This window comes from Silene latifolia, chromosome 10 (genome assembly GCF_048544455.1).
Source record: "Silene latifolia isolate original U9 population chromosome 10, ASM4854445v1, whole genome shotgun sequence".
In the NCBI taxonomy this organism is placed as follows: domain Eukaryota; kingdom Viridiplantae; phylum Streptophyta; class Magnoliopsida; order Caryophyllales; family Caryophyllaceae; genus Silene; species Silene latifolia.
In genome coordinates this window covers 146167713-146192156 of record NC_133535.1, presented here as the reverse complement: position 1 = coordinate 146192156, position 24444 = coordinate 146167713, and the positions used below count along the sequence as shown (strand labels likewise).

The 24444-nt window shown below is 36.5% G+C and overlaps 4 protein-coding genes across 5 annotated transcripts; all 4 read right to left on the bottom strand.

Moving 5' to 3' along the window:
- Nucleotides 1-1139: 1139 nt before the first annotated feature.
- Nucleotides 1140-4809, bottom strand: LOC141606214 (uncharacterized). The gene is made up of 4 exons (XM_074425260.1): nt 4391-4809; nt 2990-4294; nt 2634-2825; nt 1140-1964 (listed from the first exon to the last, which is right to left on the bottom strand). Exons 2-4 carry the CDS (start codon nt 4184-4186, stop codon nt 1830-1832), a joined length of 1524 nt encoding a protein of 507 aa, XP_074281361.1. The 5' UTR covers nt 4187-4294; nt 4391-4809; the 3' UTR covers nt 1140-1829.
- A 799-nt stretch (nt 4810-5608) lies between these two features.
- On the bottom strand, nt 5609-9507 carry LOC141606213 (uncharacterized). The gene is made up of 4 exons (XM_074425259.1): nt 9392-9507; nt 7960-9275; nt 7359-7550; nt 5609-6003 (listed from the first exon to the last, which is right to left on the bottom strand). Exons 2-4 carry the CDS (start codon nt 9166-9168, stop codon nt 5863-5865), a joined length of 1542 nt encoding a protein of 513 aa, XP_074281360.1. The 5' UTR covers nt 9169-9275; nt 9392-9507; the 3' UTR covers nt 5609-5862.
- Nucleotides 9508-12809: 3302 nt separating this feature from the next.
- On the bottom strand, nt 12810-18029 carry LOC141606212 (putative F-box/LRR-repeat protein At4g15060). Its single transcript, XM_074425258.1, has 3 exons — nt 16374-18029; nt 15455-15649; nt 12810-13458 (listed from the first exon to the last, which is right to left on the bottom strand). Exons 1-3 carry the CDS (start codon nt 17616-17618, stop codon nt 13321-13323), a joined length of 1578 nt encoding a protein of 525 aa, XP_074281359.1. The 5' UTR covers nt 17619-18029; the 3' UTR covers nt 12810-13320.
- A 1406-nt stretch (nt 18030-19435) lies between these two features.
- LOC141606211 (putative F-box/FBD/LRR-repeat protein At1g78840) lies at nt 19436-23755 on the bottom strand. 2 transcript variants are annotated; one of them, XM_074425257.1, is made up of 4 exons: nt 21975-23755; nt 20799-20993; nt 19780-19989; nt 19436-19710 (listed from the first exon to the last, which is right to left on the bottom strand). In XM_074425257.1, the coding sequence occupies exons 1-3, from the start codon at nt 23223-23225 to the stop codon at nt 19849-19851; spliced, it is 1587 nt and encodes a 528-aa protein (XP_074281358.1). In that variant the 5' UTR covers nt 23226-23755; the 3' UTR covers nt 19436-19710; nt 19780-19848. The 2 variants fall into 2 exon arrangements, with proteins under 2 accessions (XP_074281358.1, XP_074281356.1); XM_074425255.1 differs by having other exon boundaries at nt 19436-19696.
- Nucleotides 23756-24444: the final 689 nt, after the last annotated feature.

The following is a 24444-nucleotide window of genomic DNA, read 5'->3' as shown; positions in this document are numbered from 1 at the left end:
AATGGTGTCAAGGATATCACCATTAAGAATGTGGAAAACTCGCCTCTTAAGTTGTCTTACCACCTTTTTTCGTGTTTAAATCTTGAAAGACTCACACTTCACAAGTGCATAATCAATTTGCTACCATTCTTTAAGCAATTCGTAAATCTTAAGACGATTGAGTTTGAAAATGTCACTTTTAAGGGGAACTCTCTCACTGATTTCATTGCTAGTTGTCCAGCTCTTCAAAGCCTGACATTAACGAGATGCAAAGATTTTGAGTATATGGAAATTATCGCACCAAATCTCAATTACTTGACAGTGTTGGAAAACTTTAAGTCTGTTTGTTTTAGGAATGCTGCAGCTCTTATTGGATTTTCAGTCACATTAGAGGAAACGGTCGCAAATCACCAAAGTGCTGGAGCATGTGAGCTCCTTGCCTACCTTGCCCGTCCATGTAAAATTGAAAATCTTTCATTTGGTGGGCATTTTTGCAAGGTAAGATAGTGGTCGCATGATGTTATACCATTGTAATCCAATGAATTAGAGTATATGTTAGTCTGACCAATTTTCCTGGCTCCACAATGAAGTTTTTGACTACAGGTAGAATTGGAAGAATGTTTCAAATATCAGGCAAACACGTAGTACCTATGACATTATTATTTTAACAGTTCAACTTCATGGAGAGCACCATGAAGCTATTGAGATAAATTAGTTTGTGTCATGAACTCATGATCAACATCCCAACTTTAAAACGTAACTGGTACAGAACAAGACGACGACGGACATACATTTCACAACTTTGTCTTGTTTATTCAATTCATAATATTCTTGTGTACAGCGTGTGATACATAAGTGGACTCATGGGACTCAAAAATATAGGTGGACTCACCGGATCTTGCCTCAGTGGCTTTATTCTATTATGTTTTAGTGTTGATAACAAGTATTCTCTATCAACCGTTAGGACAATCTCTTTTGAGGCACTGAATGCGATATAATGGGAAAACCCTTATCAAGTTTGGTTTCTTGATATAAAAATTATAAATAAACTATAATATGATATTACAATTTTACGCAATCGATGGTATGCTCTTCGAAAATGCAATTCTTAACTATATTTGACATTTAATTATTGTGTGAGGCTATCTGACACGGCCTTCTGAGACCGTTCTATTTTTTTTTTTTTTTTTTTTTGTCGGAGTGAAAAAGATTGCTAGTTTAGTCTATAGACATAGCTATAGCACGAGCAATCCTAATAATATTACATTGAATAGTGGCTAAGAGAAAAGCAAACCATAAATCTAATATAACTAACACCGTCTCATGACAAAAGAGACGACCGGTGACAAGCTGGTAAGTTGAGGTAGAATGGTCACGAGCAACTTCGTCCAAATCATCAGCAATACTAACAACTTCCATGAGCCAACGAGATGAGCCACGTGCACTTACGCCACAAGAGCGTAGAAAGAAAGGAGGAAGAACGAGTTGAACAAGCTTGTCTTCAATGGAGAAGAATCTCTTACACCGTGATTGGCTACGAGTTAACTTGAGTTCGAGCTTCAAACACTTAGATCCAACCCATATCCCGTATCCATACCCAGGTTATCTCGTGTCAACATGGCTCAAGTCTTTACCAAATACCACGGGTCAAAATGCTGACGTAACCACGATCGCGACCAATATGCCAATACAATATCATTGTAGAGAGACATAAACTGAGCATTTAAAAAAAGAAGATGAAACAAGGTTGACAGTGTGTTCAGCAGAAGCCCAAACTGAACAGAAGGGACACATATTGATCTCCTATGAGATACATGTATTTAAGATTTCTATAAGCTAAAGTGTTAAACTTAGAGCCACAACAGTCTAAACCTGAACTCAGTATCCCACGGATGACAGCTTGCGCCATGGATATCTTCAACTTCAATGCTTTTCAGGGAATGCTTCCAGCTTTGTACTTTGCACTTCAGGATATCCAAGATCGACTATAATAAAACAAAATATAGAAACATGGGATTAGTTCCATGGAGATGATCCAGTCCGTAAACTAATGCAGTATATGGTGAAAACACGTGTTGGGTTTGGCTAATACTTTCAGGATTCAAGTTTGATGGATGACAAGATAAAAAGTCAACACTAATGCAGTCTCTATATGTAGCTAACACAGAGTAAAGTTCTTGCGTACATCCGACCCCCTACCCACAATTTGCGGGAGCCCTTGACGCATCAGGGGTAGATGGGTCTTATTTAAAAAGTCATTTTATAAGCCTATATATTATGGAAAAAAAATACATACGGAGTATATAACAAGTCTCTTTTAAAACCGTATTACAATAAATTTTGGCAAGGTCATTTTTTCAAATGGGAGTAAAATCTTAATACAGTACGATGATCTCATTGATATAAAAATGTTCACTAAATAAAAACGATTGCTTACAGTGATAAATGAAGTAATGAAACTGGTTAAAATTTTATTTCCAAAAGTAAAAGTGTTACGAAAACTATATAATGAATCACTTTAATCTAATTTACCGGTAAAGTGATAGTCAAATAGTTTAAGAAAAATAATACAAACAAAATATTGAAATCCTAAAGCAAAATCAGAGAAAAGCCTATAGTAAACATATGATACTATAACTACTACTGTTGCAAACCTCAGCAGAAGAATTCTTTAAACTTGTTGTTATTGACAGCACTCCAGGGTGGCAAATCCAAAAAAGTCCATCTAGGCCCATAAGCGGAGATTCTATACCATCCCAAGTATATGGCTCGTGCAGCTTTAACTCTCTGAGTTTGTATGGTCGGTCAGTAACCGCAGTCCTCAGCCGGTCCTCTTCGACATCAATCTATAAATGCCAACACAATCTTCATTATTTACATCTATAGTTAACCTGGGTATTGTATGAAATTCATTCGTAAATACACGACCATGACACAACTACGATTTGTCACATGAACACAAGACACTTGAACATAATAAATAAGTGATCAAATGGGTACAAGTTCTTACGCCAAGATAGCTAGGCAAATCAATCACTAGAGACTGGAAGAACTTTGAATCTTCAAGAATCTTCTTTAGCTTAAAAAACCAGTCAGTGGTTATGAAATCCTCCATCGTATATAGCAATGGGGAGAATTGCGCATCACAATGATCTAAGACTCTGATCAACGACAAAGAGGTATTCACTTCACAGTTGTACCAAAACTTGATCAAGTTTGGAGCGTCAATTGTAACCTTCATCAAATCCAAGCCCTTTTTGATACGAAGTTCCTTCAGCGAAACGCTTGAGATCATAATGCATTCCAGCAATGAGCATGAATCCAATACTAAGCTTTCCAGCGCTACAAGCCCATATAACAGCTCAGAAACAATATCATCTGTTATAGTAGCACAAATAATCTCCAACTTTCTCAAGTTCTTCAATACAACCACGTTCATCTCCAATGGCCATGTAGAAAACCTATTAAACTGACCATAAACAAACTTTCTAAGCGGAGACGTTTTGAATTTAGATTGTTTTCTTTCCCATGGAAGTGAAATATTTCCAAGATCAGTTGTTGTAATGAATTCAACCAAGGGGCAGAAAGAGATAATTCTCTGAAGCATATCCGTATGGATCATATCTACATTTTTCTGGATTAAAGTCAGATACTCAAGAGATACAAGTTCCATGGTCTCATAGTATGGCAGCACAATATCCCGACATTTCAGAACATTCAATGATTTTGCACGAAATAGAATCTCAGGCAGCCTATAGTCCGATGTATAATGAAGAAGAGTATTAATAGACAACTCCTGAACTAGGTTTTGCACCGCAATCCTAATCCATCTATCAACCAAAGATTCAATCTTTTTATCCGGTGTAGGAAGCTCAAGGTGTAGTTTCCTAATTCTATACTTCTGAGTATCATATCTTTGCATAGTCTTATCTATGAACCCCAGAAAACTCTGAATCACATCGTCATCAACATTGAAACCATACTTCGTTGAAACATCCCAATATACCATTTTATAGTATTGAAGCCGAAAATCCAAAACCGGAATACAAGACCAAACTTGATACCACCTCTTAGACAAAACACTAGCACGACCAGCTTCTTTGGTATCGAGGGTTGAGAGAATATTATGTAGTATAAATTCCGGAAGTTCCGAAATTCTATCAGCTATACTCGTTTCCATCTCTGCTACATTTTCACCAAACATCATAATTTTCTCACAGGAATTTCGTCGAACAGTTGGTATGCACTAACTAAATTCAAAATCTTAAGCTAAACTAACAAATACCCAATTCACAGTTCATGTTCATCATCTTTACTGCAATTTAAAATTCAGAAATACCCATTTCAGTACTACAATTACGCAATATAATAAAAAAAAAAAATGGAGGATAAGAAAAGAAAAGGAGTATACCAAAGGAAAATGGGAAATCAGGAAATTCCAGTAAATTTGAGAAGTTGAACTGAAACTACTGTGAAATTCACTTAGTTTCCTTCATAATTTCTGAAACTTTTGATCTTGATATTCAATTTGAAGTCGTGGCAAGGTATCCAAGTCCCCATGTGCATGCAACATAGCTAGAAAAACGCGCCAAAAGCGGCAAAGTAGGGGGTAACGTTATCTTAATCAGCTAGTCTTGCTTGTGACGGGCTCTTGTGACCTCTCACAAAAAGGGGAAGGGGATAAGGTGGGGGCACCCATGTGCTTCCCACTCACCTCTTAATGGGCATTTTGTGAGAGGAAACGGTATCACAAGCTTATAACGGATATCGCTTGTCATCAATGAGATTTTGTGTATCTTAATAGCTCCGTAGAGCATAAAATGAAGCTCCATATGATACAAAACAGTGTAGTGTACTTATAAGTGGCAACCGGGTCATGTCGGGTCGGATCAGATTGGGCCAGTTTATCCTGTAGGCCGAGTCGAGTTCGGTTTGGATCGGGTCGTGTCATTTCAGGTCAAATGATGTATCGGGTCGAGTCGGGTCATTATCAGCCTATCTTTCATTATTAAGTCAAATGTGTTAATCTAAACACGAAATCACTTTCATTTTGATCAAGATTAAGCTTAATAATTATCGGGTCATCAATTTAATCGGGTAATATCGGGCCGGGTCTTGTTTGGGTTGGGTCACTAAATTCGGGTCGTGTCGGGTCACGGGTCGTCATCGGGTCGGTTTCGGATCACAAAATACTCGGGTTCTATCAAGTCGAGTCAAAGTAGCCAACTCTAGGTATACCTCGTATGTTTGTCCAAAATCACATAAATTGTATTTTCCTAGGCATTTTCAATCCCTCTATAATAGATAGTTTGACAATTCACGTAAATTGTCCCGTTTATGTGTGTTGTAAAATCATAAAAAAATTAATTCTCGGATGCCAGCTAGACGACACACCTTAAACCCATCAACTTAAAATCACGTAAAAACGAATAGGCAATACTCCGTCAAGGGTAAATAAAAAGGACAGTAACATATATCTCCGCTCCGGCGGAGTTGACTAAAACATGCCATATCCAACCCGTATCACGTATCCGCACCCAGGTTATGTCGTGTCGACATGGCTAATCAAGATGCCGCCGTCACCACGATCACGACCAATACAATGATCCGATGTCATGGTAGATTCGTAGAAAGACGTAAACTGAACATTTATTTAAAAAACAGATGAAACACGGCTGACAGAGTATTCGACAGGAGTCCAAACTGACCAGAGAAGATACATGGAGTATATTTGAGATTTCTAACGACTAAAAAGAACAATCTCAAATAGACAAGGATCCAAGTCCGGACATGGCCCACCAGAAGAGACCCATAAGGTCCATTCCCAACTAAATCTTGCTAAATCGGATACTGTCTCTGAAGATAATAAGCTAAACTTTAAACTTACTGCCACAACAGTCTAATCCTGAAATCAACTTCCGACGGACCCCAGAGTAGGCTTGAGCCATCGATACCTTCGACTTCAATGCCTTTCAGGGGATGCCTCCAGCATTGTACCTTGCGCTTCAGGAAATTCAAGATCGGCTATAAAAACAATATATAGAAACATAAAAAGGGATTAGTTTTAGGGAGATGATCCGGTTTGGAAAATGCTGCAGTATACGGTGAAAAACGTGTTTGATTTGGCTATAATACTTTCAGGATTCAAGTTTGATGGATGACCAAGAAAATAAAATTGCATCAAAGCAATCTCCTGAATTTTACTACTCGGAAAATAGGCAAGGCAAAAAAGTACACTCATTTCAGCTCGAATAAAATTATAAACAAGAGGACCAACAAAGAATTTCACGAGTTTTGTCGTTTTGATATGGTGAGGGTCATGGATGATATTATGTGCACAATGGTTTGATCAATCTTCCCTATTTCTCTTTTGAGCTTATTTTCTTATCTTCCCCTTTCCTTTTTTGGTTATCTTTTATTCATTCTTTATTCATTCTCTCTCCTAAAAAGTCAACAATTCCTCCTACTTTATCCTACTTTATTCATTTTTTATTCATTTTTTATTCTTTATTATTTTCTCTCACCACAACTCACACTACTTTATCCATTTTTTATTGTTTTCCTTATTTTTGGTGCAAAAAGCAAAGGGGAAGATTGATCAAACTTGGAGGGAGTACAATTTTATTTAATGGCATGAAGGTATACAATTTTATTTAATGGCATTCATATTATACTAGCAAAGTCATCTTCTCACCAAATAATTCACCATAAACCGGACTTGCTTGTAATGTGGGTAATTGTTACTGTTACTAGGCTAGCAAAAGTTAAAATAGGAGGAATTTTGAAAGCATTGGTCTTAGAGGAGTTACGGGAGTAGACCTAAAAACGAGTCATTAGGGTCGGATATAGCCCATATAGGTTGGGCATTTAGGGTATGTTTGCATTCGGCAGGATAAAATACTAACAGCGGTCGATTTTGATATTGTAACATCTCTCATAAACCTAAAGACATTATTTTAGCATCCTGGACATTATTTTTATATTGGCCTATCCGTAGCTCCGTCACTGGCATTTGGGTTGATTAACTGTTTGATTCTTTTATTTAAATGTACGCGTCATTTTAGGACAAGTAAAATTAAGAGCAAATTGGGCCGGGTAGAGTGACGGGACATAGTTGTGTTGTCTGTTTGTGTATGGATTGGCTCAGGTCAAGCCAGTTTTGACGAGGTTATTAGGAGAGGGTCAGGACTCAGGCCAAGTACTTTGGCCCAGGATTTTTGAGAGAGGGATTTTGAATTATGGCCGCCTCCACATATACGGCTAGACCACATATAGACGATAATAAGACTTGTCAATTTAATTTAATAGGCCATAACAGCACATAACAAAAATAGCATACTACAACTACTACTACCACACTACCATGGAACATGGCATACCTCGGCAGCAGAACTCCGTAAACTTGTTGTTATTGACAGCAAATCAGGGTGGCAAATCAAGAAATATCCATCCAGGGCTGTAAGCGAAGATTCTGTATAATCCAAAGCATGTGTTTCTCGCAACTTTAACTCTCTCAGTTTGTAGGGTGGGCCAATAACCACATTCCTAAGCTGCTCCTCATCTACCTTCATCTAAAGAAGCCAACATATCTTCACTATTTTCATCTATAGTTACACTCGGTAGAATTGTATTACCTTCACTAGTAGACACACGACCAAGACACAACTACGATTTGTCATGTGGAGAAAACCTCCCAATTTTATTGTCCCCATTTCCTCTAAAATGTATCCCAAAATTATTGCCCTTTTTTTAAATTTAGTGCGGGAAAACTAAGTACACCCAATATTGCCCATAGTTAACTAACTACCACCATCACCACCATAAGATTAATGTATCCCAAAATTATTGCCCTTTTTTTAAATTTAAGGGCTAAATTTGGCATTTCACTTTTCCTTAAATCCTCCCTAAATAGAAAGGGGGGAAATAAAAATGGGATAGGGGGAGTAATAAATAAGTCATCAAACGGATATAAGTTCATACCTGAAGAGAGTAAAACAGCTCAACCACAAGAGATTTGAATAAGTTTTCTTCGAGAATCTTCTTTAGCCTAATAAGCCAATTAGTGTTTAAAGACTCCGTCATCATAAAATTCATAATCACCAATGGGAAGAACTGCGCATCACAATCCTCTGGCACTTTGATCAACGACAAAGAGGTCTCCACTTCGCAGTGGTACCAAAACTCCATCAAGTTAGGGGCATCAATTGTAACCTTAATCAAGACTAAGCTCTCTTCGATTCGAAGTTCCTTCAGCGAAATGCTTGAGATTGTAATGCATTTCAACATTGGGCATGCAGTCAGTACTAAGCTCTCTAATGCTTTAAGCCCATTTGCCAACTCAGTCAGAATATCATCTGTTACAGTAGCACTCTCAATGAACAACTTTCTCAAGTTCTTCAATGCAACCATATTCATATTCAATGGCCACGTAACGACCCTATTTGTTCCAAAAAAAACAAACTGTCTAAGCGGGGATACTTTGAATTTAAATTCACCACACTCGTTCATAATTGTTGGACATGGAAATGAAATTTTTCCAAGATCAGCACTTGTATTAAATTCAACCAAGGGGCAGAAAGAGATAATTCTCTGAAGCAAATCTGTATCAACAGTATCCACAACTAAAACCAGATCCTCGAGAGAGACAAGTTCCATGGTCCCATAATATGGCAGCACAACGTTTATACAATTCAATACTTTCAATGATTTTGCATGAAATAGAATCTCAGGAAGTCTATACTCTGATGTGTATGGATAGTGAAGGGAAATATGTAACTCCTCAACTTGGTTTTGCACCGCAATCCTTATCCATTCATCTACCAAAGGTTCAATCTTTTTATCCCCCGTAGGAAGCTGAATGTCAAATTTCCTTATTCTATACTTCCGAGTATCGTATCTTTGCATAGTCCTATCTATGAACCCCAGAAAACTCTGAATCACATCATCATCAACATTGAAACCATTCTCCTTTGAAGAATCCCAATATTCCTTCTTATATTCCTTAAGTTGAAAAACTAAAACCGGAACGGAAGACCAAACCTCATACCACCTCTTAGACAGCACACTAGTGCGTCCCACCTCTTTGGTATCAAGGTTTGAGAGAATACTATGTAGTATAAATTCCGGAAGTTCCGAAATCCTATCAACTGTGCCCTTTTCCATCTTTGCTACATTTTCCCCAAAACCCATGATTTTCTCACAGGAATTTCGTCAAACAGTTGGTATGCACTATCTAAATTCCAGATCTTTAACTAATCTAACAAATACCCAATTCACAGTTCATGTTCATATCTTTACTGCAATTTAAAAATCAGAAATACCCATCTCAGTAGATGAATGGATAATTAATTATGCAACATTTTAATTAATTAAATAAAATGCAAGATAAAAATAAAATAAATAAGGAGTATACCTCAAGGATTTGCATCAATTGAGCACATGGGAAATGCAGCAAATTCCATCATAATTTCTGGGGTTTTAGAAAGATGTTGAGCTGGTTATATGCCCGAAGCTTTTGAGTTTTGGTCCGTGATACGGAGTAATTTTTTAAGGTTTAATACTATATACTAGGCTCGTATTAAGATTATCTGTAAAAATATATTTTTAAGTTAACAAAGAAGTCCAACTATGTTGAATTATTGATGGAAAAAAATTTATGGTTGATATACTTGATTGATGAATTATTAGTGCTTTTACCGTAAAAAAAATTGACATTTTAATAGTACTTATAACATCAAGTGATTTAGTTATAATATGTACTTTGCCGCTCTCTCTGTAAACATGGTGCAGCTCACCAAAATGATTAAGTGATTGTCTCTGACTCTTATTTATTGTCTAGGGTAGCATAGCCTCGATGTATATTGTCTTTGTATCCGAGAAAGTCATTCCTATGCTCGGTTCAATACCTTTTGCCAACTTTGGAACCCGTAATTATCTTCCTTTCTATTTCGAAATTCCCAAGGCGATTGATAATAAGACAATGTCTCTTTAGATAGTCCTCTTATAGAGTTAATGTTCCTCAACAACATAATCGACATACCACACTTGGTAAAACATAACATTATGAGTTTATGTTAAAAAATTCATCATGTATACTCCCTTCCCTTCTTAATAAAACTCTTTCCCATTGCTTCTCAAAGGTCAAACATCATTTATAACTTTTAACCATTAATATGTCAAAAATCATGGTCAAACTAATATATTGACGACTCTGCAAAATCAATACATAGGATCATTGCGAAGAGGATGACATACATTTAGTTTGAAATTCCTAAAAGATAATGAATTTTGCTCCCAAAGTCTAACAGGACTAAGATACTCTACCAAATCTCGAATAATAGGAAAAAAACTACTCCTAAAAATAAGGATGTCATACGAGCGAGGGGACATAACGAATACAGGCTTTCTCATACCCATATTAATTAGAAAAATTACATGCCCTTAGTTGTCACAGGTAAAAATTTTCAAAACCGTAGATCAATTTGTGTAGATCTTAAAATAGTTCATTCCATATAAATGTTATATTCTCGCTTATTCTATAGTTTTCAAATATTTCTGATTTTTTTTTTTACCCATGGCTAGCTAACACCCATGGTTGACACTTGACACGATTTAAAATTCAGTTTGAGTCTTAAACTTTATTTATATTCGCTGCATCCAAGACAAAAGAGATATAATTGGACAATTGTGATAGATTTTCCTTCCGATTAGTTTAAAAAGCAGTTTTTATTTAATCGGTTAACTGATCGGTTCCGAATTTCCAGTTATCTTTTAAGCTCGTTTTTTAGGTTTTAGTTAATTTTTATAATGAAATCTGAGATATAGTATATGAATAGCGTGTATGACATTAATATACCATATAATTAGTTACATAGTGTATTTTGAGTATGTAGCACCCACTATTTCGTAATGGTTAGATTACTTGGATATATGCTGGCGGTATATATGAAATTATATAGTAGATGAAATTAGGTGATACTACTAATGCGTGAGTCTAGAACCGATCATCAATTCATCATATGAATAACACTATGAGTTACTCCATTGTTACACAAGAGCTTTGAGTTGTTTAAATCCGCAAATTCTACTTCAGTTTTTCTCAGTTTCATTCCTCCATCCAATGATCTCCACATTCTTATAGAAAGTAATTAATTAAACAAAAATAGTAACAAATATAGATTAGTGAAATGTTTTATGTATTGATAACTTGAATGTATATGGAGGCATTTATGTTTAGGATTTCTATACACACATTCCAATGATTATTTAGTGATTACATTTTGATGAAATCGTAATTTATACTTTGTGTAACTACGTAAGATTATGCTACATCATCTTAACATAACACTTTAATAAAATAAATCCATCTTTTATCCGCCAGCTTCTTGAATTTTGATGCGAGAATATAAACTAAAAATGTATGAGACAATAAGCGGGGGAAAATAAATACGATAATTTGAACTATTACGAATTTCTATGGATAATTTTATTAAAATATATATGGTCTACTTATATTAGGATAATTTTATTAAATTTTGTTTTAAATAATAAGAAATCTACTTTTATTAGGATAATTTTATTTATTTAATTTTTTTCGAAATCTACTCTTGTTAGGATTTCTGAAAAAGTTGGACTCTCTAATATCACTCGAAAAGTTCTTGCTTTATATATATGTATTGATTGATTGATTGATTTTTTCCCGAGACTGGGAATGCAGCCGAGTTAAAATTTACGGTGAGAGTTTTACTTTTTAGTGGTTTTAGGTTTCGTTTTGCAAGATATTTCAGGTACCTGATTTGGTAAAAGTAGCTTATTTAACCAAAATTTCAGCTACCTTATTTTTTTGTAAGCGTTTGGCAAGTAACTTAAGCTACCTAAGATGAAATGCTACCTAGAGACTAGAGTAGCATTTGAGATTTCAAATACCTGATTTGATTTATTTTTCCGTTTTTACCCCTTAAATTTATACTATTAAATAAGTATTATATCCTTTTACGTCATTTCATCAAAATTAGTTACCTTTTCAGTTAGTTTGTCAAACACTTTTTTATATAATCAACAACCTTATTAGTTCCAAGTTTTCAGCTACCTTATTAGTTACCTTTTAAGGGTTCAGTTAGTTTTTCAATTTTCAGCTACCTTTTCAGTTAGTTTTACCAAACAGAGTTTTACTCTTGAATCCGAACTAAAATGAATAGTCTATGCAAAAAAAGAAATGTCCTTTTTAGTGGAAAGATCTACTGTTGTGCAATATTCGACGGTTGGAACTACTTTCTTCTAATTGAACCCATAATCACTTGTTTAAAAAATGAAAATTCTTACACTAACAAGTCAACAACTAACTTGCCAACGGGCTTGGCCGTTTATCAAGGCTAATTCTAAGATTTTAACAGCACGACATGACACAACACCGTAAACCTGCCATGTAGTGCCATTTCGAGGTTGTGGCACAATGGGCTAAGAGGAGAAACAATCCAACACAACTCACTTCTATTTCTAAGTCTAATATTTTTACCTTATATCATGTGTCACTCATATAGCCGATATAGGTAGGTCAGTTAGTCTTGCTGAAGACGGATCGGAACAAGTGACGGGTAATACCACTCACAAAACGAATAGAGGGGACAAGGTGGGGACACCCCCATGTGCTTCCCTCTCTCCTCTATTTGGGTAATTTGTGAGAGGAAATGATATCCGTCACTCCAAAGTGACGGATACGTGCCGTCTCAATGAGATTTTGTGTAGGTATAGACCTCCAAACAAAAACTATGTTTTTTTTCATTTTCCTTCTCAAGTCATTTCCTTCTCTTTTCAATACCTCTTAACATGTATGAATAATTGGACGTGTATACTCATAAAATCTCTTTTTAATAAGAAATTTTGTGGTCTAGTCTTTATAAATTTTGAAATAATATGTTTTTGTAACAATTAAAGTCAAAGGCTTTACTAAAAAAAAAAAAAAAAAAAAAAAAAAAAAAACGTCCCAAAAGGCAACCCGTCTTGCTTGTGACCTCTCACAAGTCACAACCCTCTCCCACTCGTCCCTTTGTCTCACACGTCACAAGCTCGCAGGAAACTAGGAATACCTAATAAAGCCAAGGGAACAAAAAAAAGAAAAAAGAATGCAGGGTTGTCTTCTCTAAAATAAATTAATTTTCTACGAATAGAAATATAGTACGTCATTTCTTCTTCCAATTTGCTTTTTTGGATGCATTCGGATGGAACCTCTGTTCTTATCGGCTAAATTCTGAGAACATGCATTGTTGGAGGAACAAGCGACTGTATCAGCAGAAGATATTCCTGAAATTGCAACTCTGCAGTATAGAGTGTACTACTCAGTCACTACCAAGACAACCTTAGCCTAATCTCGAGCTGAGGTGAATATGAAAGTAATCGAGGGGATTCAATGCATTCAACTTCAATGCTTTTCAAGGGATGTTTCCAGCATTGCACTTTTTCCTTGAGGATGCTCAAGATCAACTGTCAAAAGAACAAACGATTATCAAATTAAGGTTTCAAGGCACTTAAGTTTTTCATACTTTCAGAATTCAAGTTTTCACGCAATGGCAAACATAAGACTTAAGAGGGAATTCGAGGGAGATGATCCAGTCTGGAAAACAACACAGTATTTAGTGGGAATGGATTTGGCTAATACTTGCCGGCTTCATGTTTGATGAATATCCAAGAAAAAAAAAAGCACCAAAACAATCTCCTTTTTTTTTTTTTTTTTTGACAACAAGAGGAGGTTAACTTACAAGATTGTCCCAGCAACAATGTAAGCTACCCGACTAGGTAGCACCAGAAGATCGACTACTAAATCTAGCACTTCTAAGCCAAACCAAAACAATCTCCTGGTGTTTACTACTCTATAGATAGGCAAGATAAGGAGTATACCCATTTTGGCTGGGGTCACACTTCCACAAAAACAAAAATATAAACAAAGAATTCCACGAGTTTTAAGTGGTTATCGAATAAAAGTAGGGCATAATGGTTGAAAATATAAGGATTTATTTAGGGTGTTGATTTTCGCAGTCAACGTTTTACTCATTGCAGTACACTATTGACCATTATGCCCATCTCATTTCCCCTCCCATTTCCCTCATTCTCCCCTTATAATTTTTTTCCTCCCATACTGTATAATCAAACCATGGATGGTGGTGGCTCGCAGCCGGCGTGAATGACGGTGACGCTTGGGAGGTGGCCTGACGGCGGCGGAAGAATTAAAAACCCTCAAGCAGCCCTATTGCAGCCTCCATTTCAAAGATTTCAAGTTCATCTAGGATTTTACCCGTGAATTAAAACACTTCCATTTCTACTATAATTTCAATGAAATTCGAGCCCTAATTGATGAAATTGGGCCAAAACTCAGTCAATGTTGCACCAAATTGGTTCTTAGACAAGATTATGTTGTGGCAAAGACTTGGTAGTACCTCAAGACATTGAAGATGATTTTTGTGATTGGTTGGTTAATGTGAACGATGAGTTTTCGACGGTGTGGAGGAGTGGCGCGGTATGTCAGGGTGGCGGCCAATTGTCGATTGGCGATTAGGCAGGGTGGAGGAATGGGTGGTGGGTTTGTTGGAGAAGGTGGAGGATGAATGGGTGAATGACTGGGATGGTGGACAGGTGGTACTACGAGGAGGAAGGTGGTAACGCGGCGGCCAATCGTCAGGAATCCAGTAGTGTGCCTGCGGTGGAGTTGTACGGTGGTAGTCGCGGTGGTGGGTGAATCCGTGAATATAATGCAGTATTGCGTGATTTTAATTTTTCTGTTTTTTCTCTTTTTTGGATGTAGTACACTATTCTCTCGAGGCCAAGGGTAGTAAATAGAAATTAATTGACAAAAAGTATTGAAATGAGTAAAATGTGTACTGCGAAAATAAATTACGTTTATTTAATGGCATTCATAATATACTAACACAACTATCTTTCCTCCCCAATAATTCACCATAAATGGATATAACTTGGAATGAGAATAATTGTTCCCAGGGCATTCAAAATAAAGGAATTGTGTAGGTAGCGGTCGTGGAGTAGTCAAGGGAGTAAGAAACATAAATAGGCCTAGGAATTAGGTACTTCGAGTCAGGTAAGGGTTGGGCCAATTTGAATCCAAGCCATCTTGTATATGTTTGCATTCAAGGTTGGGTCATTTAGGTTGGAGTGTTTTATTCTTTCACTTAAAGGGTACAAGTCAGTTCAACAACAACAACAACAACATTATTCAAGTGCCTCAATGGCTCCCGCAAATTGCGGGGCAAGGCCCAATTGGGTACACGTCAGTTCAAGACAAGCAAAAATCAAGGCCCAAATGGATTGGGCAAGTAAAGCGTCAGGGGACCTAGTTGTGTTTGTCTGATTGTGCATGAGTTGGGTTGGGTCAGGTCAGTTTTGACGAGGTTATAGAGAGGAGTAGGGGTAATAGTCAACAACACCCTAGTAAGTAGTAACATATAATAACCATGCAACAATAGCATACCTTAGAAGCTGAATTCTCTAAACCCGTTCTTATTGACAGCACATCAGGATGGCAACACCAAAACAGGGCATCCAGAAAGGCCACAAGTGAAGATTCTGTAGGAGTTGAATCACTTATTCCACAAAGCGTGAACTGTCTGAGTTTGCAAGGTAGCCCGGTACCAGCATTTATCAGTTGGTCGTGTTCGACCTCAATCTATATAAATACCAACATAATCTTCATTATTTTCAACCATAGTTAAACATGGCAAGAGTGTATACAGAGGCGTTTTTAAGGGGTGCACCTGCAACCCTCATCCAGTTAAGAAATAGGAGTAAAAAATAATTAAAACTAATAAGCTCTGAGAATCAAGACATTTTTCGTTCGATTCTTTGCGTTACAATTTTACTTAAATTTTTCTTCATCATTTTCTTCTGTCTTTTCTTTCCACGCATCTAAACCTTCTAAATTTAAGTGTGAGAACAACTGCCTTGAAAGTGTGCCCTCCCTTTTCCCGTAATTTTTAAAAAAAAGTTATCTAAACCTTCTAAACCTAATTGAAGTAGTGGCGCAATAGTTAATAATGTGCCACAAATTAAAATATAAGATGACTGCCGTAGAAAACACAAATGTTTATATAACACGATTCCACACAATTTTCAAGTATAGATCAGTAGACCCACATACCCCTATAAGAAAAAGTTTTGTTCATACTACTAGAATTATGTTTTAGCTTTTAACGTAAATATTTTGTAGCGTAAACGCCATTGTCGGGATCTTAGTTCCATAACTGCACCCATGTGAACAAATCCTAAAATCGCCACTTATTATATAATACCCACTCAAAAATACACAACCGCAATACAACTATGTTTAAGTCATTTAGACACAAGACAATTAAACATAACAAATAAATCATGAAATAGGCATAAGTTCATACCTGATGAGAGTTGCACAAGTCCATCTTTAGAGATTTGAATACCTTTGTTTCCATGAGAAACATTTTTAGCTCAACAAACCACTCGGTGGTTAAAGATTCCGTCACCATTGGATAGAACTTAGCATTACACAGATCTGGCACTCTGATCAGCGATAGAGAGGTCTCCAACTCACAGTGGTATGAAAAGCTGACCAAGTTAGGAGCGTCAATTGTAACATTCATCAATTCTAGGCTATCAGAATCTACAGATTCAACCTTCAAGAAATCTGGGCAATCTGAAATTTGAAGTTCCTTCAACGAAATGCTTGAGATTTCAACGTATTTCAGCCTTAAGCATGAATCCAATCTTAAACTTTCTAACGCTATAAGCCCATTTGCCAGCTTAGAAACAGCTTCATCTGTGATATTAGCACAACTAAACTCAAGCTTTGTCAAGTTCTTCAACGCAGCCACATTCATTTTCCATGGCCATGGCAAATCCACACAAAGACTACTAAAAACAAACTTTTGAAGTGGATGTGTTTGGAATTTGGATTGCACTATTTCACTACCACAACCTTCAACTCCTCCATCAACTTTTCTCGTCCAAGGAAGTGAAACTTCACGAAGGTATTCGTGTGTAATTTCCAATTCAACCAAAGGACAGGAAGAAATAATTTTTTGAAGCATTTTCTTATCTACAGAAAATGGCTCTAAACTCAAATGTTTAAGAGAGACAAGCTCCAAAACCTCATAATACGGTAGCACAATGTTTCGACATTTCAAAACACTCAGCAATTTTGCAATAAACAGAGACCCAGGCGGTTCGTACTCAATTTCACCATGAACCTCGAATTCCAATTCCTCAACTTGGTTTAGCACGGCGATGTCTATCCATCTGTCAACCAAAGTTTCTAGCTTTTCATCATCTATAGTAATCTCAAGGTACATTTTTCTTATTCTATACTCAAACATGAAGTATCTTCGCATGGTATTATCTATGAACTCCACATAACGTTGAAGCCTACCATACTCACTCTCATCATTTTCACCAATATCCTCATCTACCTTAAAGTATAGAGGATGAAAAACCAAAACCGGAATAGAAGCCCAAGCAATATACCACCTCTTAGACAATACACTGGCACGACCCGCCTCTTTAGTATCAAGAATTAAGAGAATATTATGCAGGATAAAATCCGGAAGCTCCGAAATTCTATCAACTGAACCCCTTTTCATCTTTGCTACATTTTCCCCAAACCCCATGATTTTCTCACAGGAATTTCGTCAAACAGTTGGTATGCACTACCTAAATTCCTAATATTTTGCAAATCTAACAAATACCCAATTCATAAATCTAGTTCATATCCTTACTACAATTAAAATTCTGAAATACCAATTTCAAACAACTATAATACTCACTATTGTTGACGACGAACACCCAGTTTTACCCCAAAAAAAACAACTACGAGTAAAATATTACAGATTTACAGTTATGCAGCATACTCGATCAAATAAATGAAGATCAGAAAAGATAAGAGTGTATACCAAAAGGATTTGAGCAATCGGGCACATGGGAAAATAGGAAATCTTAAACTGATAATCCCCTCAATTTCTGTTCATAATTTATAGTAGTAGGTCAATCTTTTTACGAACAAATAATGTAACTAGATGTGTTTTCTTTTGCGCTAAAAATGCTAATTTTTCCCCCCAATTCCCCATGGGCCCAATCTAGAGTTGGCAATGGGTCGTGTTAGGCCGGCCCATGTTTCAGCCCATCGTGCCTTCCTCTAAAAATGGCCCGGCCCAAGCATGGATATTGGGCAGGCTGTGCCTGGCCCACTCACCCAAATCCCGCCGTAGCCCGCTCTTGGCACGCCCAGTTTCGTGCTCGGGCCGTGCTTGGCCCATGGGCTAATTGTGCCCGGCACGTGAGCCTGCTCAATAGCCTTTGTATTTTTTTCCCTAAATACTTTTTGATTTAAATAAATAATGAATATTAATGATTTAAATATATATTTTATTAAATATTAATGTACTTGATGTCTTGATTATTTGATTACTTGTATTTTTAATGTGCTAGATTTAATTAAGTAATTAATAACGATATTTAAAAAAAGGAATTTAATTAAAAAAATTAAGAAATGGCCAAATCTCAGGCGAGGCCCACCGTGCCTGGTTCGTGTCAGACCCTCCGTGCTTGGACACGTGAATTCCCAAAAAAACGCAGCCACTGCCCGCCTCCAACCCGTTTGTGTCGTGCCCGTGCCGTCAGTACTGTTCATCCGTCCCGTGTTGTAGTTTCTACTTTACGAAAATTCTAGTGTAAGACGGAAATATTAGTTTTATGATTACAACATTTTCCCATACACCCATTTCAAAAAAAAAAAAAAAAGAAGTCCCATACACCCATCTATTTAAATAGTGTACTACTTAATCGGTTTTTTTAACTAAAAGACGAATACTAGGGCTGTTCATTGGTCCAGGACCGGACCGGACCAAACTCTCTGGACCGAAGACCAAATAAGGGTTAAGAGGTGGACCGAGGACCGGACCATATTAATATTGGTCCGGTCCGGTCTGGACCATAAAAACACGTGGACCGGACCGGACCAAATGGACCAAAGTGGACCAAATATTATTGTCATTGACATGTTTTAGCATATAAAACTAGAACTTGAGAAGTTCGTAATGATCAAAATAAATAACATTATTTTCTTACTAGATTTAACTACATAATTACACATCTTATAATACGTGTAAACAAAGTAGAAAATAAAATCAATAATATTACAAATTAAAAATTCTTTTATTACATAACTTCGGTCCATGGTCCGGTTCGCGGTCTATTCGGGTTGGTCCAGGACCGGACCGAAGACCAAAGTAGAGTAAATAGGTGGACCGTGGACCGGACCAAACAAAATTCGGTCCGGTCTGGTCCGGACCAAATGGTCCGGTCCGATCTGGTCTTTGGTCCGGACCACTGAGTGAACAGCCCTAACGAATACCGCCGAGTTTAGGAAGATTAATTATCTACTTTTTATGTAATTTAAATATTACGTAAAATATTGTCGGATAGTAGAATCAGTTAAGTTGGTGGAGTACAAAATAGAGGCAGCGAGCATCCTTATCCATAAAACCGAAGATGTCTTAAACTAGTAAAAAAAAAAGTTGGATCATGAAATTTTTATCTTCCAACATGAATTCCGTCAAATGTAACTTCGGGATAAACATTTTCATGAAGATAAACGAGTTTTACTCGGATTGCATCTCTGTTTTTCTCGGCTAGATTCCCAAAACATGCATTGTTGGACGAACAGGTGACTGTATTTGCAGAAGATATCCTGAAATTGTAACTCTTAAGCTCAATAAGTCAATATATAAAGTTGTAAATACAAGGCGAGGGTTTTATCAAATACAAAGATACCTGTGTACAGGCTACAGTTGTACGCTCCCGAGGTGCTGAGGTAGTTTTCAGTATAAGAGTACTACTTAGTCACTCCCAAGACAACTTGATCCTAATCTCGAGCTGAGTAACATATGAAAATAATTCAATGGTTTCAATGCATTCAACTTCAATGCTTTTCAAGGGATCTTTCCAGCATTGCACTTTTTCCATGAGGACGCTCAAGATCAACTGCCAAAGAAAAACAAACGATTGGCAAATTAAGCTTTTAAGGCACTTAAGTTTTCATATTTTCCGTATTCATGTTTCACACAATTGGCAGGCATAAAAGGGATTCATGTCAGGGAAAAGATCCAGTCCGGAAAACAATGTAGTTACAAAAGTGTCATTCTTCTTGTTTTTACTACTCTGTAAAAAGGCAAGGTACGAAATATATCCATTTCCGTGGTCACATTTTACCTACACATACATGTACATTCATATAAACCAAAATATCAACAAAGAATTCTAGGAGTTCTGAACTTATGATATGGAGGGTTATTGAATAAAATTAGCGGATAATGGTTGAAGTCTTGAAGATATAGGAATTTATTTAATGGCTTTTATAATTTACTAACATAGCTATCAATCCATCCCATATAATTCAACATAAATGGATATAACTTGGAATGTGAATAATTGTTAATAAAATTCAAATAAACGAATTGTGAAGGTAGAGGTCGCGGAGTAGTTAAGGGAGTAGAAAACGAAAAATAGACAATTTGAATTCTAGTAATTTTGTATATGTTCTCATTCAAGGTTGGGTCATTCAGATTCGACTGTGTTATTCTTTCACTTAAAGGGTACAGATCAGTTCAATACAAGTAAAAATCAAGGCTAAATTGGATCGGGTAGAGTGAGGGGACCTATTCGTGTTTGTCTAATTATGAATGGGTTGGGTCGGGTCGGGTCAGTTTTGACGAGGTTATAGGGTGAGGTAGGGGTAATAGTCAACACCACCCTAGTAAGTAGTAACATATCACCATGCAACAATAGCATACCTTAGAAGCCGAAGTCTCTACATTTGTACTTATTCTCAGCACATCAGGATGGCAACACCAAAACAGCGCATCCAGAAAGGCCACAAGTGAAGATTCTGTAAGAGTCCTATCACTTATTCCACAAAGCGTTAACAGTCTGAGTTTGCAAGGTAGCCCGGTACCAGCGTTCATCAGTTGGTCGTGTTCGACCTCAATCTATATAAATGCAAACATAATTTCATTAATTTCATCCATCGTTATACAAGGTAAGAGTGTATACAAGGGGGTTTTGACTTTTGAGGGGTGCACCTGCAACCCTAATCCAGTTAAGAAATAAAATTTAAGTATAACTAATAAGCACTAAGCTGAAGGTGCAGCGATGGCGCAGCTGTAGGTCAGAGGCTCATAATCCAAGAGATTTGTGGTTCGATTCATTGCGTTACAATTTTGGTCAAATTATTCAGCTTTTTTCTCGTCTTTTCTTTCCACGCATCTAAAACCTACTAATTTAGTAAATTTAATTTAAGTGTGAGAACAACTGCCTTGAAATTGTGCCTCCCTTTTCCAGAATCTTTTTTAAAAAAAAGTTATCTAAACCTTCTAAAACAAGACCAATTCTCATTGAAGACGGGGACACTTTTCATCACTAGCTGAAGACGGACCAAATGTCGCCATGTGAACGACAAAATGTGACCATCTTAATGACAAATTGTTATAGCTTAGAAAATTAATCTAGCAACTTTTTATCTAAAAATGGTTACATTTTCGTCTTAAATGGGTCAAATTTTACCCAACTTCAGCTTGTGACGAAATGCTGCCCCTCTTTAGCAAGACTTATTGCTAAAACAAATTGAATTAGTTGGCACAATAGTTAATAACGTGCGGGGAATTAAAATCTAAGATGAAGACCGTAGAAAACACAAACGTTTATATACCACGAATTCACAAGTTTCATAGATAGATCAGTAGACTCACATACCCCTAAAAAAAAGTTTTATTCATACTACTAGAATTATGTTTTAACATCAATATTTTGTAGCGTAAACTCCATTGTCGTGATTTTAGATCAGTAACTGTACCCGTGTGAACAAATCCTAAAATCGCCACTTATTATACAATACCCACTCAAAAATACAAAACCGCAATACAACTATGTTTAAGTCATTTGGAGTTTTAGAGATAGGCATAAATTCATACCTGATGAGAGTTACACAAGTCCATCTTTAGAGATTTGAATACCTTTGTTTCCATGAGAAACATTTTTAGCTCAACAAACCACTCAGTGGTCAATGAATCCGTCACCATAGGATAGAATTTAGCATTACACTGATCCGCCACTCTGATCAGCGATAGAGAGGTCTCCAAGTTACAGTGATATGAAAAGTTGACCAATTTAGGAGCATCAACGGTAACAGAATCTGGAGATTCAACATTCCAGAAGTCTGGGCAAGCTGAAATTTGAAGTTCCTTCAACGAAATGCTTGAGATCTTAACGTATTTCAGCCTTGAGCATGACCGCAATGTTAAACTTTCTAATGCTATAAGCCCATATGTCATCTCTGAAACAGCATCATCTGTGATATTAGTACAACTAAACTCGAGTTTTCTCAAGTTTCTCAACGCAGCCACATTCATGTTCCATGGCCATGACAAATCCACACCAAGACTACTATAAACAAATTTTTGAAGTGAATGTGTTTGGAGGTTGGATTGCACTATTCCACTTCCACAACCTTCGACTCCTCCATCAACTTTTCTCGCCCAAGGAAGTGAAACTTCATCAAGGTATTTGTGTTTAATGTCCAATTCAATCAAAGGACAGAAAGAAATAATTCTTTGAAGCATTTTCTTATCTACAGACATTGGCTCTAAACTCAAATGTTTAAGAGAGACAAGCTCCAAAATCTCATAATACGGTAGCACAATGTTTCGACATTTCAAAACACTCAGTGATTTTGCAATAAACAGAGACCCAGGCGGCTCGTACTCAATTTCACCATTAACCTCGAATTCCAATTCCTCAACTTGGTTTAGCACGGCGATGTCTATCCATCTGTCAACCATAGTTTCTAGCTTTTCATCATCTATAGTAATCATAAGGCACATCTTTTTTATTCTATACTCATGCATGGAGTATCTTCGCATGGTATTATCTATGAACTCCACAAAACGTTCAAGTCTACCATCCTCACTCTCATCATTGTCACCGATATCCTCATTCTCATCATCGTCGCCAATATCCTCATCTAACTTAAAGTATAGAGGATCAAAAACCAAAACCGGAATAGAAGACCAAGCAATATACCACCTCTTAGACAAAACACTAGCACGACCCGCCTCTTTGGTATCGAGAATTAACAGAATATTATGCAGGATAAAATCCGGAAGCTCCGAAATTCTATCAACTGAACCCCTTTTCACCTTTGCAACATTTTCCCCAAACCCCATGATTTTCTCACAGGAATTTCGTCAAACACTTGGCATGCACTATCTAAATTCCTAATCTTTTGCAAATCTAACAAATACCCAATTCATAAATCTAATTCATATCCTTACTACAATTAAAATTCCTAAATACCCATTTCAAACAACTAAAATACTCACTATTGTTGACGGTAGCCACCCCGATTTACCCCCCAAAAAAACAGCTAAAATACTACAGTAATGCAACATACTCGATCAAATAAATGAAGACTAGAAAAGAAAGAGAGTATACCAAAAGGATTTGAGCAATCGGGCACTTGACATGGTAAATCTTAAACTGATAATCCCCTCAATTTCTGTTCATAATTTATAGGTCAATCTTTTTACGAACAAATAATGTAACTAGATGTGTTTTTTGGCGCCAAAAATGCTAATTTTCCCCCCAATTCCCCAAGGGCCCAATCCATACGTAGTTTCTACTTTACGAAAATTATTTTTTAAGACGTAGATATTAGTTTTATGATTAAAACATTGTCCCATATATCCATTTATTTAACAATTGGTCTCCCTTGTGATGGGTTACCATTTGTGACGGATATTTTGTGAGATAAAATGGTAACAAAATGGGTTAGTGGAGAAAGGGGACCACATGAATAGTGTTGCAGAGAGAGAAAAAGTGGGTACATTGTGAGGTAAAATGGTATCCGTCTTCAGCTTGTGACGGATATGTCATGTCTTCAATGAGAATTTGTGTTTATTTAAATAGTGTACTCCTTAATCGGTTTTTTAAACTTAAAACCGATACCTCTGTTTTTAAGGAGATAACTAGTTTTGTGACCCGTGAAAATCACGGGTTTTATTTTTTTTTGTTCTTTTATTTTTGCGGTATCGTTCATGAATGCGTTATTTGGCCTGTTTGTCGGATAAGATATATTATATCTAAGGTGGTTTGGGAATTTATTATATTAAAATAGTTGGAACTTGTTGGAAATCACAAACTAACAATGACACCAAAACTCATGAATCCCTCGTTTTAAAGAACATATGAATGTCCATTCTCTGATTTCGCAGGGTGGTATTGCATATAAATTAAATGGGAAATTGTATTGTCTTGTGTTTCATTAGAGCACTTTAAACAACTTATTCTCAAAGCTTAGAAGCAAAAGTCAATACAAATTATGGAAAAACGTAAAATTGCATTCAAACAGTGGAATATTAAGTTTGCAAACTACTCTTATTTTGC